This window comes from Phascolarctos cinereus, unplaced genomic scaffold, assembly GCF_003287225.1.
Source record: "Phascolarctos cinereus isolate Bilbo 61053 unplaced genomic scaffold, phaCin_HiC Scaffold_9;HRSCAF=440, whole genome shotgun sequence".
Lineage (NCBI taxonomy): Eukaryota > Metazoa > Chordata > Mammalia > Diprotodontia > Phascolarctidae > Phascolarctos > Phascolarctos cinereus.
Genome location: NW_027556402.1, coordinates 66,374,059 through 66,393,061, shown reverse-complemented (window position 1 = coordinate 66,393,061; position 19,003 = coordinate 66,374,059). Strand labels below are relative to the sequence as shown.

At 38.7% G+C, this 19,003-nt stretch overlaps 1 protein-coding gene across 7 annotated transcripts in view; it reads right to left on the bottom strand.

Annotated features, from left to right (window-relative positions):
* IRF2 (interferon regulatory factor 2) overlaps positions 1-19,003 on the bottom strand; it is a 182,905-nt gene that overhangs the window by 26,645 nt on the left and 137,257 nt on the right. For all 7 annotated transcript variants that reach the window (XM_078149045.1, XM_078149044.1, XM_078149043.1 and 4 more), the window contains 4 exons: positions 11,383-11,482; positions 10,472-10,648; positions 10,161-10,207; positions 5,345-5,462 (listed from right to left, as the gene is read on the bottom strand). In XM_078149045.1, coding sequence (XP_078005171.1) covers positions 5,345-5,462; positions 10,161-10,207; positions 10,472-10,648; positions 11,383-11,482 — 442 coding nt within the window. The remainder of the gene's footprint in view (positions 1-5,344; positions 5,463-10,160; positions 10,208-10,471; positions 10,649-11,382; positions 11,483-19,003) is intronic.

Genomic DNA, 19,003 nt, shown 5'->3' with positions numbered 1-19,003 from the left:
TATATATATACATATATATATATATACACACACACATACACATACCTATATACACACACATACACACATATTTACCCATGTACTTTATGAGAGTCATCTATATTCTAATCAAGGATATTCCTGATGAGGGTTTTCGTAGGGAATGTGCAGGTTTTCATAAGTGATCGCTGCTAACTGATGACATGTTTATTATTTCACAGTTATCTGAGAGATGCACAGAATATGTGATCCCAATGTGTTTACTGTCTGTTGACTATGAAAATGCATTTAATTAAGCAGAACAAAATGCCACCTTACAGTTTTTTTGGGGGGCAAGGTAATGTAATGGAGTACAATGGCTAGTGGGGTTCATTTTATTCTTGTACCATTTGTAAAAGATAAGCACGAAGCCATCTGTAAGCAGAATAAGTTGACAGCCCACTCATTTCTCCTGCATACTCCTCCTGCCATAATATCCATACATCAAAACCATTCAGATGATTCATTATTTTTTGAAAGATATAACAGTAGAAATAACCCTGGTTAATGATCTTCTGATAACAAATATCAGAGGAGATATTGAACAGAGGGATGTATGATCATCAAAGGCATTTTCCCTTGGAGTACATACACCTTTGGAGAATATGGACAAGAATGGGCAGACATGGGTGGGTTGTGATCTCCAACATTCGAGGAACCTTCTGAATCAATGAGATTATGGGTTCATTGGAATATTTTTAGTGTATATGTATTTATACACACACACACACACACACACCCCTGTTCTCAAGGAACTTATAACCTCAGAGAAGAGAAAACATGCCCAAATAACTCTCTTTACAACGGAGAGTGAAATCTGGTCAGGCAAAATAGTATTAAGAAATTTGATGGAGCAATCACTTTCATGTAGGGGACAGGCAGAGGGAAGGGGGCTGGCTGGGGAGTAATGAACAACTTCTCTGGTTGAATTTCAAACCTTCTTCTTACTGGGCAGGGGTGGGGCTGCCTGTTATCTCTGTAACACAATGAAGCCATACAGCATGACCTAATTGAAGTCAGATAGAATGTGCTTAACTTTTCACCTCTGCACCTGCAGAATTTTTACACCAGACCAGAGAGAATTTGAGCATGGCTCAATAAAACTGCTGCTATGTTGGGCAAGATGCCAGCTGGACTGTTTCAGAAGTTTGCCTACCTAGTTCCCCTTCCTCAAAAAACGAGCCATCCAGGGCTTAACTTAGAAAAGGAGTTGTTATTTAAAAACAAAAACAAAAACCCTCTTTCTAGGGTCTGATGTGGACAAGTTTTCCCTGTAATTGTAATACTTCACTCCCCCCAAAATTGAAAAATTCTTCTCAGTACTCAAAGGCAATTCTCCTTCTTGGTTTGCTTGGACATAGAAGATCATGGATCATTTCAGCAGGAAAGTATATTTGACCATGGGTTGGAGAGTGAGGAGGGGGAGAAGGCATCCACAGGAGGACTTAGTGGGATATTTGCATCTGTTTACAAATGGCTTTGTCCTTGTCTTTTCTCCTATGAATGGTACAAGGATAAAAATACACCACAATTGAATCATGCTAGACATCTGTTAACACAGTGCCCACAATGTCTATGAGATGAAAGGGACCTCAGAGGTCACTGAGCCCAGTGAGGAGCTCAGGACTCATTACAATGAAGAGTCCACAGAAGCCTGTTCCCTTTCTATACAGATTTGCTTATTAGGAAGTTTTTATAGGGTCTAGAAGGGACTCCAGAAGTCACCTAAGTCCTGCCCCATTATTTTACATATGAGGAAACTGAGGCCCAAAGGGTTAAATGAGTTACCAAGACTCATTTATCACAACACAATGGGATTTGAACCCAATTTTCCTGACTCCAAAATCTAGCACTCCAAGAACTACAATGTGACCTGGAGTAAGTTATTTAAAAAACTCTCTTCAACCTAATTAGAAGAGTTTTAACTCCAAGACAGAGGTTCCTAGTGAAGGATCAGATGAAATAATTCTGTGAAAAATACTTTAAACCCTATAAAAACAAAGTATGATCATTTTAATTGTTCTTAATTTTCTCTTATTTTGAGTTTCTCAAAATAGTATGTGTACATGTATATGTATAGTGCATGTGCGCATGTGTGTGTGTGTGTGTGTGTGTGTGTGTGTATTTTAAATCTGAGTCAAACAATAAATCAATGTGTCAGGCACTGTGGTAGAGACAAGAGACATAGATAGAGAGAGCCAGAGAAAGAAAGACAGAGACAGAAAGGAAGAAAGAGAGAAAGCATGAAGAATAAAGAGTGAGGGAGGGAGAGACAGAGAAACAGAATAAAAGAAAGAGAGAAATAGAGAGAGAGTAAAAGACAGAGAGACAGGAAAAGAGGGAGTGAGAATGAGGGAGACAGAGAGGAAGGAGACAGAGGAGATAGAGAGAGGAAGAGATAAACAGAAACAGAGAAACAATGAGACAGAGAAACACACAGAAAGAGTGAAAAACAGAGAGACAAAGAGAGGGAGGGAGTCAGAGTGAGAGAGATAGAGACAAAGAGAAAAAGACAGAGAGAGGAACACAGAGGCCGAGAGACAGAGACAAACATAGAGACAGAGATACACACATACACACACACACACACACACACACACACACACACACACACCCTTTTCTCAAGGAACTGACATTTTATCTGGGAGTCTAATAGCTTTAAATGACTCAAAGATGAGGCAAGAGACATCCCAACTCATACTGAAACTCGTTATTTTGTTATTGTTACTGCAATTATTTACAGTCAGAGAATTCCTGAAGTGAAACTGGTAGCCATATTTTCCACTTATCTTTGGCATAGAAGTTTCTTGTTCCTGCCATATAAGTCCTGCTATTCAAGCCAATCCTTCACTCATTCACCTAACAAGAAGAATTTATTAACCTGCTTTCTGTGAAAGGTGTTACTCAGGGTGCTGAGAGTACAAAGATACACACGAAATAGCCCCTTCCCAGAGCAATCAACTTTATAGTACAATTTCCCTTTGGAGGGTTGATACACAAGAAGCAAAGGCACTTACAGGTCTGTCTTTTTTTGGTTAGGGATTCTGTCTAAGACTGAATTCACTTCATAAACAGTGAAATAATCTTGGAAAACAAGCCGGCCAACCTAATGAGAGCCAAGCCATTTAACGGCATGGGAGAGAGCTTGTTTTAATGAAGGTGGTAAAAAGGCAGGTAAAAAAGAGACCAGGCAGGGACAGTCTGGTAAGGATGAACCAGATGAACTCAGTAACCAGAAAGATAACACTAGAATGAAGATGGGAAACACGGGGGAGACAAGAGACAGATCACTACACAAATGGTTGTTAAGGAATCTCTTACTCAGAAATGTAGAAGGGGGAAAAAATCATCATTACCTTTGGGGAAAAAAAATCAAGGAAAATCACATACCATCGACAGAGTGCATCAGGGACTGATCTTCCCCTCCAAAATGAATGGAGGGAGAAAGGCGCCAACCCACACCCACCTAATTGTGCTTCTGATCACTTACTGAGGAGCAGTGTTGTAATGAGATGAGTACAAGACCCACTGGGTTCAAATATGGGCTCTATCACTGGTTGGATCACTTTATCTGTGTCACTGAAATGGAGGTCTCTCTAAGCATTGGTTTCCTCATTCGTCAAATGGGGATAATAACAACAACTCGAGTTACCTACCTCAAAGTGTTGCTATAAAGAAAAGTGCTACTCGTGATGGAAAATGCTGTCCACATCCAAAGAAAGAATTATGGATTTCAATGCAGACTGAAGCATACTATTTGCTATTCTTTTTTCTCTTCTGTTGAGTTCTGTTTCCTCTTTCTGGTGGTTCCTCCTATTGGTTCTAATTCTTACTTACAATATCACCAATGTGAAAATACATTTAATAGGAATGTATATGTATAGCCTATGTCAGATTGTGCGCCATATTGGGGAGGGTGATGGGGAGGAAGAGGAAGAAAAATTTTAAGCTCAAAAGCGTATGGAAGTGATTGTTGATAAATCAAAATAAATTAATAAAAAAAAGTGCTACATAAATGAGTTATCATTCCTCCCAATTATCTCATAATGATCATCATTTCCCTACTCCTACAGGAATTTACCCGCCCTACGGGAGAAATGAAAATACATCTATCTGTTAGGTAAAAATGAGAGAATCAGAACACGTGAGAAGTGAATAAGCATTTCTATAGCATCTACTATTTGCCAGGCGCTGTGCAAATGGCTTTTTTTAATTAAAAAAAAAATATGGGGATCTGTGTCTCATTTGATCCTCACAACCACCATGCAAGATAGGTACCCTTATTGTCTCCATATTACAGTTAAGGAAACTGAGACAAACAGAGGTTAAAGTGACTTGCCCAGAGTCACGTAGCCAGGAAGTATCTGGGCCAAATTTGAACTCAGGTCTTCCTGGCTCCGGGCTGAGCACTCTATCCACTGCACCACCTTAGACTAGAGAGCTACTGAGGTTTTGATTTACGATCCTATAATTCTAAATTGTCCCAGAGAGATGGCCCAGGATGGTTCTTTGTGGGTGGCCTTAAGAGAAGCAGTCATAAGAAATGACTTTCTCACTACCATCCAATTTGTTGAAGACCATTTTGGTGTTCAGTTAATTAGGAAATTTGGAATTAGTAAATAAGGAAATTTGACTTCTGCTTTGACTTTTGGAAGTCTTCCATGACCTACCAGCCCAGGTTATCTGTCAAAATCTAACAGCTGTGTCTCAATTTTTTCATCCATAAGATAAGCAAAATGCTCAACCCTTTGCTTGGTACAAGACCAACAGGTGATGTGGTGACAAAACAGGAGTATTCTTCTTTTTATCTTATTCTCAAGTGAAACAACACCATTGAACAGGCACCTAGACAAAGTGCAATTGAAAATAGTTCCTCTGGTGATATGGAAAGTGCAAAAGAAGTGGGTTTGAGTACTGAAATTCTCTGAGCCTTGAGACTTCCAATTTTAAAATAGAGATAATAATTCTTGACCTATGAACAAAATACTTAAACCTTGAAGAATTATGTAATTGTACATGACTGATATATTAATCCACCCTCTTCAGACCACACATATGGTGTATTTTGTTCAGTTCTGGGCACCATGTTTTAGGAAGGACATAAATTAGGCCACACAGGACTCCACCTGGGATGGTAAGAGCATTCAAAAATTATGCCATATGAAGATGGGTAGAAGGAAATGGGAATATTTGTATTGGGAAGAGATCATGTTACTTCAAGTCTCTCATTTCACTAAGTCAGATCTCTCCACCCTGGGGCTGGATGCATGTACTGTCCAGGCTTACATGTCATGTATGTAAAAATGCAGTGTCAAAACCATTTTACCTATGATGTTTATCGTGCTATCCACTTCGTTTTTTATAGTTGAAGTCAGGACCGCGTATTCAGGAGAAAGCTCACTTATTCCATTACTAAGCCCAAAAGATGACTCAACTGGTTCTTGCTAGGAAGAAGAAAAAAAGAGAAAAAAAAGAGTTGAGAACATGTCCTTGAGCTCTCCCCCACCCCATTTTCTTAGCTCAAATTCTACTATCTGCCAGATTTCCTTAATATTAGGATTGTGTTAGCCCAGTCAATGCTGTTCCTTGCCTCCATAAGTCAGTTTGGATTGGATGGACCCGAGTGAAGAGGGCATGACTAGCTTTCTCACCTTTCCTCATTTACGTTCAAACTGTGAAATTATATTAGTGCCCACTTACAGGGGCAAAAATTGTCTTCTGTAGTTAAGAACTCTCAGTCTAAGCAGAAATACATAAGTCAGAAAGACTGAGGAAGGCCCATTGTAATCCAAGGCACCATTTCTTCTAAAATAGAATAACCACTCACATTTAGGTAGCCCCTTGGGATTTAATAAAGTTTACAACACATTTTTTTCCCACAATAGCCCTAGGAAGTGGGTCCTGCAAGGATTATTATTACTGCTGATTTACAGATGTGGAAACACACTCAGGCAGGCTTAGCTATTTGCCCAGGATTATCCAGTTAAACAAATATGGACTTACATCTTCCAACTCTTAGCCCCTAATAATATTAAGTTACAGTCATATAACACTTTAAAGTCTGACAAGGGCTTCATCTCTCACAAAAATCTCTTGAGGCGGATAGAAGAAGTAGTTATTATTTCCATTTTACAGACAAGGAAACAAACTAGGAGAGAAACCTAGCTATTACCACAATGTGTGGAACATAGTAGGCACTTAATAAATGTTTATTGGCTCAGAAATTGGCTTGCCCAAGGTTGGCAGAAATAGAATCAAGATTCAAATTCAGGACTTCAGACTCTCAAGTCCAGTAACCCTCTAACACTCTGCATTATCAATGACATGCCATCGTTCTAAGAGTTTACACTATGCAAACTTGTGCTAAGAAAGGGCCCTGTCTCCATCTATGATCCCAAAAGTAGAAAATAATCTAAATGCAGGATTATTTCTCTGAGATGGGATTTGTGTTCTCTGAGGCCATTTCTAAGTTTGGTGCATCACTGTAAGTATCTGGGAAATATAACATGGGCCAATCATTCTTCAAATGCAAAGTAGACTTGGAAGGAGGAAAATCCCAATGCCACTAGACCTTATAAAAATAAGTCCTCGAGGGCCATACCTAAAATTACGTCAATACTTCTAAGACTCCATGATTTCATTTGTATGGTTACTCCATCTGCCTACTCATATTATAACCCCTCCATACCTCAGTAGACAGTCATTATGAGTTGCCAGACCAAACAATTCATCACTTGGGGGTCAAGTTTCCGGTAATGAGGAGAAAGGAAGGGAAAGTGGAGGAAAAATTAGATGAAAAAATCCTTATTCTTGAGGTGCTTAGATTCTAATGGGGAGAGTGCATATAAGAATATGCAGAATAAATATAAAGAAAAGAAATACAAATTCATTCACCACCAGGTTTGGGAGGCAAAGCAAGGTCAGGAAAGGCTTAAAACGGAAGATGATACCTGAGTGGAGTCTTGAAGAAAGGAAGGGATCCTAGGAGACAGGGATGAGGAAAGACGTGTATTCCAGGCATGGAGGATGGCCAGTGCAAAGTCGCAGAGACAAGGGAAGGAGCGATGTATGTGAGGAACAGAGATAAAGCCAGTTTGGCTAAAAAGGAGCCATTACAGGGATTTATGAAGTATTTCATGTTTATTTAAACTGTCAGTTAAAGCAACAGGGAAGGGAGAAGAAACACGAAAGAAAAATGAAAGAAAGAGGAAGGAAAAGGAGAGTCATGAGTCTGGAAAGACACTGTGACCTAACAGGAAGAGATTGACCATAGTCATACATATCTTCTGCCCAACTGACCTTAGGTTTATGTATCTGTATACATGGTACTTTCTCTCATGGACTGTGTCGTCCTCGGGGGAAAGGACTGGCTCATTTGTGTCTTTGTATCTTCTGTGCCTAGCATGGTGCTTTGCAGGTAGTATATACTGAAGAAATGTTCGGTAAATTAAATTAAATTGAAAGAAAACAGAGCCAATGATCAAAAGACCTGAGTTATAGTTTCTGTTCTGTCACTTACTAGTTCTGTGACCTTTGACAAGCCACTTAGCTTCTGAGCCTCAGCCTCCTCACACATAAAATGCAAGTGTTAATAACCATCCAACCTGTCTGTCATGAAATGAAGTAAGAAAGATGTGAAAGTGGATCCAATTTGAAGATCTTACCTGCTCTTATGGCTTCCACTCTCATCTCTATGTAAATGACTCCAAATTCTCTGTCTACTTTCTTCCAAACTCTTTCTTTTTTTTCAAACATTCATTGAAAAAATTTTTTCAGTTCCAAATTCCCTCCCTTCCTCCAGCTTCTCTCCCTCACCCATTGAGAAAGCAAGCAATAAGATATTTATCACTTCTGCCTTCTTTCTGCTTCTTTCCAAATGAATATCACCTCAAGCTCAACATACTTAGAACTGAAGTTGCCATCTTTTCAACCTAATGGCCTTATCTCTGCTCTTCACACACAACACGCCATCTGCCATCTCAAAGTCTATGCACTGGCTATCCGCCATGCTTGGTATGTGCTCCTTCCTCATCCCTGCCTGCCTAGAATCTTGTCTTTCCTTCAAAATTCAGTTCAAGCCCTCTGCACAAAGACTTTCCCAAGCCCCCTTAACCACTCTTGCTTTTCTTCCCAAACTACTACCTTGTATTGAACAACTCAGTATTTACTCTGCATATACTTGTAGGTTTTATGTACTTCTTATCTCCCCTTAGAATATTTAGAATACAGTTAGAATGTTAGAATATAGTTAGAATCTAAACTCCTCAGGAGTAGGGATTGATTCCTTCATTCTTTTTATTTGTCATCCCAGTGCCCAGCACCTTGTCTGTCACACAATAGGTGGTTAACAAATGCTTGTTGATTGAACAATGGATTGAGAGCCTTTCAGCCAGCTCGCCTGAAGCCAATTTGCCCCCCCCCAACCTGTCCTATATACTACCATGAGACTAAGTGACCTCAAATAAATCTCTGTCCAAAAGCATTCAATGACTTCCTGTTTCATTCAGGCAAAGAACCTAAAAATTGGAAGGTAGCTAGCAAGTTGTCGGGTTTAGTTTTTCCCAATGCACCCATTCCCTTCACAGCACTCCTGACCACTGATCTCCACCTGGCTGGTGGTGTGTCACATAACCTGTGACATTAATGTTTTTGTTTCTTTTTTTTCATCTGTACTCCAATGATCTCTCTATCAGGCCACTGCCCTCAGGTCCCTCTGCAAGCTTTTACCATCCCGAGACATTTCTTTTGAACAAGATATCTATCTCGCAGAGTCAAGAGCATCATCCCACCAAATCTCAATGATAATTATAAGACACTATTTAACACCTTTAGTTCACATTTAAAGTTCCTGACTTTGATACATGGTGGTTGGGCATCCCCAAGTAACTTCCAAAGGACTGTAACTTGCAAAAGCAGATGATGATCTGCACTGGGAGAGGGAGTCAGTCCTTCATTGGGGGGTTCCCTATGCTGATGAAATCACAGATCTCACATAAAAAAAATTTTTTTAAGCATCCTAAAGGGAAAAAAAAAACTGAAAAAAATTCAACTAGGTATCAGGAGGCCTAGTCAAGCTCAGCCAGTAATCTACAGAGTAATTTTGAGCAAATTCCAAAACTAGGCCTCAGTGCCCTTATCTGTACAATTTAAAAATTGCATTAGATAACCCTGGCTGACTCTCACATTTATAGCTAAAAGGTGTAACCTTGCTCAGACATTAAGCTCATCACAAGATCTTTAAGGGATATGTGGCCATTGGAAATTGCAAGAGGCTTAAAGCGTCATGCCTTCAGTGCCTGGGTCCATATTTTCATTTCAGCCTAATGATTTGTTTATTCAGTTGGTGACTGTCATCTTCATCGGGGCTCTCAATACAGCAGAATTCTATCTATGGGTCCAGAAACACACTGGTCATTATCAGAAAGAAGCAGGTTGTTAATCAGAATATAGTGTTGCCAAGCTTTCCTGCTAGTAACAGTAGGAAGGACAGGAAGGAGGCAAAGGAACTCAAAATTCGAAAGTTCGGGGGGGAAGGAGGGTGTTATTTTTCTTTTCTACAATGAATCCATAACTTAAAATAGTTTATTAATAGGTCCAAAATTCTGCTGTCAGCTTTAAATAAGCAAGGGATATGTGTGTATGTTCAGATCTACATTTGTCTACTTTAAAAAACATTTTTATGATACTTTGAGGTTTACAAAACACTTTCCTTCATAACAATTCTGTGATACTGGTAGTACAAGTATTATTATGCCCATTTTCTTTTTTTTTCTTTTTTTTTTCTTTTTAGGCACTTGGGGTTAAGTGACTTGCCCAGGGTCACACAGCTAGTAAGTGTCAAATGTTTGGTCTGAGGCCGGATTTGAACTCAGGTACTCCTGACTTCAGGGCCGGTGCTCTATGCACTGCACCACCTAGCTGCCCCCATTATGCCCATTTTAAAGATGAGGAAAATTGACGCTCAGAGAAACAGAGTGATTCATCCGCAGTCTAGAGCCAGAACGTGAACCCACATTTCCTGATTCATGAAAAAACCCCATAAATGCAAATGCACTATAGACATTCCAATACTTGTGTTCATGACACAGACTCATTAAAATGATCGTCACATTGTTCTTATATTTTTAATACCCAAAAATTACCTTAATGTGCTTGACTCTGTCTTCTTTATCTGTCTTTGTTTTCTTTCCTGTAGTGACAAAAGGTAATTTTATTATAATCCAGGAAGGATGCCAGTACAAACATTTCCCTCATGCTGAACAGGTTTGGTAGTTCTCAGCGGACCAGATTCTTTCATCCACATGGAGGGAGATTAAATAAAGGTGATTTTTAAGTCTGCGAGTTAAGTGCAGAAGGTGTTCTGTATTTGCAATGGCTATGGAAGAAAGCTACGGTTTACACATTGAGGCTGAGGGCAGCTATTTAAGGGGTCCCCCGGTAGCCCTTTCTCTACCTTTCTTAGAAGGCCTTTCAGATAAGGGCAGCATCCTATAGACCCTGAAGGCATTGTTCCCTTTCTTTATACTTTTATCCTTCACTTCTTCAATGTCAGGCAAGGAGTTCATAGCACATCGGAAATTCGCTTTCCATGTTTTTGGATCCGGTTTATCTACTCCTGGTTGATGCTTTCCTAATGTGGTAGCAAAGGGGAAAGAAACACAAACAAAAATTAAATCATCAATAATAGTGAGTCTTTATAGAGACTTTTAAGGTTTGCAAAGCACATTTTATATAGAGAGATTATTTTGCTGGATCCTCACAACAACCCTGTGAGGTAGGCACTATTGTATTTCCATTTTACGTATGAGGAAACTGAAGACGAGAAAAATGAATGACTTGCCTAGGGTCACACTGCTAGTAAGTATTGAAGGGGTGGGGTGGGATTTGAATTCAGGTCTTCCTGACTTCAAGCCCACCATTTTATCCACTACACCACCTAGCTGCCTACATATGACTGTCCTGGGATTGTAACCAATCAGGAATGAATAAGATGTGTGAAATTTCTGATAATTTCTTTTTAAAATCCAAGTTAAACTCAATGTCATTGGCCAGGGTGGATGACCTTTCTGACAGACAATTATTGACCATGCCCAGGGCACTTCAGCACTGGAATCTATAATCTATAATCTATGTGAAGTCTCTTTATAAGGGCACTTTATAAGGGCTAAATGTAACATTCCTTCTGGGTTATAAAGCATATGCCCCATGTAACTCTGAGGTGTCTGGGATTCTATCAATGCATTATTCACAGATATTTGCACGAGATCAAAATCCAAGATATTTTGTAATTTTTCATGATAATGGGGAACATAGCATAGCATCCCCCTGGTCACACACCCCAGAAAATAAAGGGTGTTTTCATACCTGTGTGAATTGCCCAGTTCCTAAAGAGAGGAGCATCTTTCTCAACATCCCACCCATGTCGTGCAGCATGCATCCAAGGGATCTGAAAAATCTTCTTCTCCTGGAAATTAAAGTAAAGGAGAACTACAGCCATCAAGTTTGGTCCACAATTTGAACACTATCCTAAAATCATAACTGCTTAACTCTCTGTTTTTCTGAGAATCTCTTACTGTTTTTCTCTGGATTCCTCCTAGCAACCCAAACACTCCTCCATATTGCTCTAAACACATGTGAGGCCCAGAACACATATTGCAAGGACATTTCAGATCGATGCATAACGAATGCATGTCGGACAGAGTGGAACGCATTTCAAAGTCAAATGCAAATGGGTTTTTGATTCTTTCATGTTCAGTATTAACTATGTTTCCTTTCCTTTCCTCTAGCACTCATCACTGTAAGATGACCAAAATTTCAATTTATTTCATCAGTTTGTCCCCAGAACCTGTAGAAAATCTGGCATGGGACCCAACTAAGCTCGATCATTCCAAGAGCACCTAGAGATGAAAACCAAAAGAAGGACAACGAATAGAAATGAAATAGACTATCTCTGCCATTACTTCTCTGATAATCTATTCTCATGACTGGTGATAGTGGATCAGTCCCATCTGGACTATAAAATCTCAGCATCTACTGGGCAGTGAGAGGAAGAACTCAAGAAAATGAGTCAGGAAGAACAACTGAGGAATATATAGAGAAACATACATACACACACACACACATACATACATACATACATACATACATCAGTGCTGGAAGTGACACAATTTTAAAGGCACCCAGGGGATCTACTTTCAAAACTATCTCAAAGAGAGAAAGAATACAAAAGAATGGAAAAGATCACAGATGATACAAATTGCCAAACAAACCGAGAAGAAATAAGTAAACACTGATATATGTGCCTACTTTCTCATCTCTACAAAATCTTTATGAGTCTTTTCACCCAATACAGCAGAAAGAGTGCTAGATTCAGCCTCAAAGGACTTGTTTCAAATTGTGGCTCTTCCAATGACTAGTTGTGTGAGTTGGGATAATTTTTCACCTGTTTCTTCATCTGCAAAATGAGTGCATTGGACTAAATGATATCTGAGGTTTCATCCCGCTCTAAAACTATGAGCCCACATGTTTGATGAAAAGATGAGAAAGGAGTAAGCAGGATTCTATAAATGATTCTCTAAAATGGACCAGAGGATAATAATTTGTTTCTGTTCAGTCATTTTTCAATCATGTCCGACTCTTCATGATCTCATTTGAGGTTTTCTTTCTTGCTTTCTTTCTTTTTTGTGAGGCAATTGGGGTTAAGTGACTTGCTTGGCTAGTAAGTGTCAAGTATCTGAGGCCAGATTTGAGCTCAGGTCCTCCTGACTCCAAGGCTGGAGCTCTTTCTACTGCACCACCTAGCTGCTCCTATTTGGGGTTTTCTTGACAAAGATACTGGAGTAGTTTGCTATTTCCTTCTCCAGCTTGTTTTATGGATAAGGAAACTGAGGCAAACAGAGGTAAGTGACAAGCCCAGACTCACACAGCTGAGTGCCTAAGGCCAGATTTGAACTGAGGAAGATGAGTATTCCTGACTTCAGGACCAGCTCTCTATCCACTGCACCACCTAGCTGCCCAAGGATATAAAATTTCAGGCTAACAGGAATTTGGAGATTTATTTAATCTAATGCTTCATTTTACAGATGAAGAAACTGAGGCCCAGGGAGCCTAAATGATTTTTCCCTAGGTCACAGAGGCAGTGAGAATTTATGAAGTAATTCATATGAAGTCATATAAGATGTGCTTTCCCAAATAACAGAGACCAGGGAAGAGGGTGAAGGTGTAAGGGATGCAGAAGCACCTACTTATTGCAAGACAAATTAGCCTTCAAAAGATTGCAATAATAATATACCAAACAAAATTAAATTGGACAGGAACACAAATGAAAACTTCAAGTTCCATTTTTAAAAAATGCAAAAGTACAAAAGAAGAGACTGGTTTTCTATCCCTTCCTCCCTCCCTGAGACAGTAAGCAATCAAATATAGGTTATACATATTCAATTATGTAAAACATTTCCATATTAGTCATTTTTTGTGCAAGAAGACTCAAATAAAAGAAAAAAATCAAAGAAAGAAAGTGTAAAATATCATGCTTTAGTCTGTATTCAGTTAATATCAGTTCTTTCTCTGGAGGCAGATAGTATGCTTCATCAGCAGTCCTTTGGGATTGTCTTGGATCATTGTATTGCTCAGAATAGCTAAGTTGTTCACAGTTCTTCCAACAATATGGCTGTTACTGTGTACAACGTTCTCCCAGTTATGTTCACTTCACTCAGCATCAGTTCATGTAAGTCTTTCCAGGCTTTTCTGAAATCAGCCTGCTCATCATTTCTTACAGCAAAATAATATTCCATTACAATCAAACACCACAGCTTGTTTAGCCATTCCCCAGTTGATGGGCATCCCTTTGATTTCCAATTCTTAGCCACCACAAAAAAAGCTGCTATAAATATTTTTGAACAAATAGGTCTTTTTCTCTTTTTTGAATGTCTTTAGGATACAGACAATGGTATTGCTGGGTCAAAGGGAATACACAGTTTTATAGCCTAGTTCCAAATTGCTCTGCAGAAAGGTTGGATCAGTTCACAACTCTACCAGCAGTGCATTACTGGCCCAGTTTTCCCACAAGGAAAGTTTTAATTAACTGTAGTCTCCATGATGTGTCTACTAGGAGTAGCTTATATAAACTTTATGTTTCCTTTAAAGTAACCTTGTGTCCGGGTCAAAGGAGTTAATAAGATCATCTGATTTAGAGCTGAAAGAGGCTTTGAAGATCACTGAATCCAAACCATCATTTTACAGAGGAAACTGGGGCAAGTTCACCAGGCTCAAACCTACTGTGCCTCTATCAGACAACATGGAGCCATTATATTATGAAAATGACCTCAACTGATCTGCCCTTTCCCTTTAAATTTTCACAACAACATTTATTATTTTTCATTTTAGTGGAGAAAATTTGCTGTAATGAGAATTCATGTATAGCTCATTCCTTCTGTTCTAAAATGTATATGGAAATGCTTTGTTTCATTTGATATTTGTTTTGATTTTTTAATTAAATGATTTTTTAAAAAAATTCATTGCTGAGTAATTTCCCCTATGTGCCTCAAATAGATTATGGACCTATAATCATCCTGGGATATACTCCAAAATTGCTTTCAGAATAGCAGCTGCCCATGTTCCCTCTTTTCCTATCTCACCTTTAACATACACAGGAGGTGCCGCATCAATGATGTTCAAACCACACCAACCAAAGCCTTAATTAATATTGGAATCTAAGTAGGATCTCACTGCCTCCAGACCTCCATAAGACAAAGGAAGCGACCCTTCCATTATTTATCAACCTTGACTATTCAACCACTATAACATCTAATGTTTGGATCTCAGCTTTTAGAGATGGGGGTAGAGGGAAGAAGCAGGTTAGTTATGAGATAGTATTAACAGTAGTAGGGAAAAAAACACAAGGGTTTTACAGCCATATGACTGAGAGATGGAAATTTGAATATGAGATTTTGTTCATTTGGTTATCAAAAAAAAGCATATGACTTGGTAGAACAAAATACCATGTTCCATAAATGTCTCATTCATCAAGGTGTGACTGGGGCACATGTTAAGATCATGGAAGATCTTAAGGGATTCTTTCACAGAGATAATTGTGTTCAATGAGACTGCGATTAGCAGTATCTTACATAGCATTGACTTGACAGAGGTGTCCCCACTGCCAGAGAGGCATTCTGGCAAGGTTATCTGAATACTCTGATTTCTGGCCCGTGTTGTGGCCAAAAACACCAAGCCCCCAAAGATGACAGGACTCCATCAGTGACATCCGCACTTTCAAAAATGATTATCTGAGCAACAGGATTCTAGATTTAGGGCTGGAAGGGATCTGAGAGACCATCGAATCCAGCCTTCTCATGTTTTAGATGAAACCAAATAGATGAAAAATTAATAGGGCCAAGATTATGAGGTTTATCTGACTAGCATGCTTTCTTTTGTGTCACTATCAGGGACAGTAGCTTTTGTTGGTTTTTTTGTTTTCATTTTTTTTAACCAGACCTGAAATTTCATGCATTTAGGAAGCTCTTGATCAGAAACGATGTTTATTAATATAAATCAGCCCCTTCTCTTCAGCTTATGGATTTTGAGAATAGCTTGGACCACTTAGCAATTAGGGCAGTTGGGTTGTGCAGTGGATATTGGAGTCAGGAGGACCTGAGTTCAAATCTGGCCTCAGACACTTACCCTGTTTGCCTCACTTTTCTCATCTGTAAGATGACCTGCAGAAGGAAATGACAAACGACTCTTTGCTAAAAAAAAAAAATGCCAAATGAGGTCACAAAGAGTTAGACACAACTAACTGACTAAATAATAACAACTACTTGGTAATTAAGTGCCTTGTCCAGGGTCACACAACCAGTATGTGTCAAAGTCTTAGGTAAGCTCATTATCTATTATTACACCATAGCTGCCTGCTATGAATCCCACAGTATGCTCATGAAATCCTATAATGAAGTTAAGTAGTGGAAAGGGCACAGAGGTCTTTTACTCAGATGACTTGGGTTCCAATCTCCATTTTGATGTTTACTAGCTATATAACCTCAGAATAATCTGTAAAATGGGGACATAAAATTTTCGTTACCTATCCCACAGGAAAACTATCTGTAAATTTCAAAACTCCATAAAAAATGTGTTACTATTATTATTGTTCAAAGAATACATAGACTAGATAGTATAATATTTCTGAGAAGACTTCATCTATTTTTCATGATACAATGAGTAAAGCCCTGGATTTGGAGTCAGAACACGTTGATATAAATTCTACCACTGATATCAATTATCTGTGTAAAATTAGGCGAGTAACTTAAGGTTGCTTAGACTTAGTTTCCTCAACTGTAAAATGAAGAGGCCATATTACATGGTTTCCAAGATGTTTTCCGGCTGCAAATTGATGATCACCCAGGACTGTGTACCTTGGAACGCAATAAGAATTCCAAACTTGTTTGAGCCCATGGAACTAGGCGTGGAGATTATAAATTGATAAACTGGCAACAAACAAGATCACAGTGCAAAGTGGAAATGAACAAAATTGCTATCAGTCTGTTCCTCTGACAACAAAAGAAGGCTCAATGGAAGAAACTAGGCAGGTTTCTTTTACTCTTCTGTCACACATATCGGAATAAATTGCCTCTCCTTCCACCCTGATCCCCATCTCTGTCTATTGAGTCCTTTTCTTTCTTCAGGGCCCAGATCAAATGATACTTCCTCCCCACCTACCCCAAACACTCCATCCATGCTTCAATTTATCATAGCTTGTTTGAATTTCTTCTTTCCATAGAATCTAACAGGGACAGCTGGGCACAGGATCACCTCTACTATGGGAAACCCTTCCTCCCTCATCCTTTTTCAAGACCTGAGGCCAAAACAGAATCCATCTGGAACTGTGAGAAGACCTACTGGGGTCATCCTTCCCACATTGCCCTCTCCCCTAGCATAGGCAGCCCAAAACTCATCAGGGTTGTTTGATAGAACACAGGGCTTGAGAGAGGTGAGAAGTACCAATTCTATTTCATCTAGTATGATGGAAGACCACTAGGACTTCATATCTGTCTTGCCTCTATACCCTGAAGACCCCTGGAATGGTTACCTGACCTATTGATGTAACCTAAGAATGACTGGGCTTCATTATCTGCCCTTTGCTTGCACCCTTAAGAATTCTGGGATTTTTCATCCACCCTGCAGCAGAACTTTCTTTTATGTGTTTTCTCTCAATTAGAGTGTGCACTCCTTGAGAACAGGAACTGTCTCACTTATTCCATTTGTATTCCCAACATTTAGCAAAGTGTTTATGTTCTAGATTGCGTCTCTGTGTGTATAATGAATGAAAAAAAATTAAGTATTTCCTATATATGCATAAATATACCTACTATATACACTTTGTACATATATAGGAAATACTTAATAATTTAATATATAATTTAACATTTTAATATACATATATTCATATATAGTGAGTGCTTAATACATTTTTTGATTCATTCATTGTTCAAACACTTAGCATAGTGCCTGACACATAGTAGGTGCTGTAGAAATGCTTATTCCCTCTCCCTTCCCTTCATTTAAGATATAACAGTTATTTATGTATATTTCTTCCCCACCATTAAACCATAAGCACTTTAGAGAGTATTTGTAATACACATTTTTTATCAACATGATCTAATATAGTTCCTTACACAATTAGTTCCTTAATAAATATTTGTAGAATTAAACTGAAGGTGGTCAACAATTCAATTCATTTATTAAAAATATACTATGTATAAGCTACTGTTCTAGGCATGAAGAATATAAAAATGAAAAAAAAAATAACAGTTTCTGACTTTAAGAAGCTTCCAATCTGGCAGGTCTCATGTATACTTAATAGGGAAAAAAGGGAGGCAGACATAGTATTATGAGAAATTTAGATCACAGCATTATAAGATCTCAGATTTAGTTAGAAGGGAATTCAGGGGTCAAATGGTCCAATGCATACCTGAATAGAAAAGGAAGGAGAGATAATTTTTACCTGGCTGAAAACAGTGAAGGATTCAAGGAGGAGGCTCTCAAGAAGGAGGAACTTTAACAGATGGGAGAGGCTACTCTAAGCATGGAGGATAGAATGAGCAGAAACACAGAAACCAGAAGGCCAAGATAAGAACAGGGAACAGACAGAAGTCCATTTTGGCCAGTTTACAGAATAAATAAGAGAGTGTAGGAGGAAAAAAAGTTGGATGGATGTGCAGGACTTTGGGTGTCAGGATCAAGAGAACTCAATTAGGTGGACAACGGGGAGCCATGGAAGATATTTAATATAGACAAGATATGATCATCACAGTATATTAGGAAGATGATTTGGGCAGCTCTGGGGTATATGGATTGGAAGGAGAAGGGACTGGAGACGTGAAAAATTTTAGGAGACTATTAAGAATAGTCTGGGCAAAAAGAAATAGTGGTTAAAGTAGAAGTGGAAAAGAAAAGTCACATATGAAGCATATTGTGGAGGTAGGCAAGATTGCATGATAAACCTTAAGTATTGAATCTCCTTTCTGATTTTCTATCACTATGATTTTACTTGTTTCTAAATTTAAGTAATCCCAGCAAGAAGAAATCACTTCCTGCTAAAGGACTAATGTAAAACTGACAGACTTTGGCTCTAAGTAGAAAGGAAAAACAAAACAAAACAAAAAACAAAACCCATGGACTAAGAAAAAATTAACTTAGTGTGAGAAAAAGTGGAAAAAAACCCCTTCAGTCAGTCTGAATTTTGATTTTTTTTTAAATCATAGAAGAAAATGACCTTAATGTCTCTCATTTTTCCCCTCAAGGAAATGGCCTCAACTAGGTCTTTCCCATCAGAGGAGGTTTTCCTCACATTTAAATGAGGATTAAAGAAAAGGTTTTTCTCCCTCTTTTTTCTCATCCAAAGGAAAGGGCTTCAATTAAGGCTGATCACAAGAGAGGAGAACTTACATGTCTTTTTGAAGGAGAAGGGATAAAGAAAAAATATCAGGGCTTG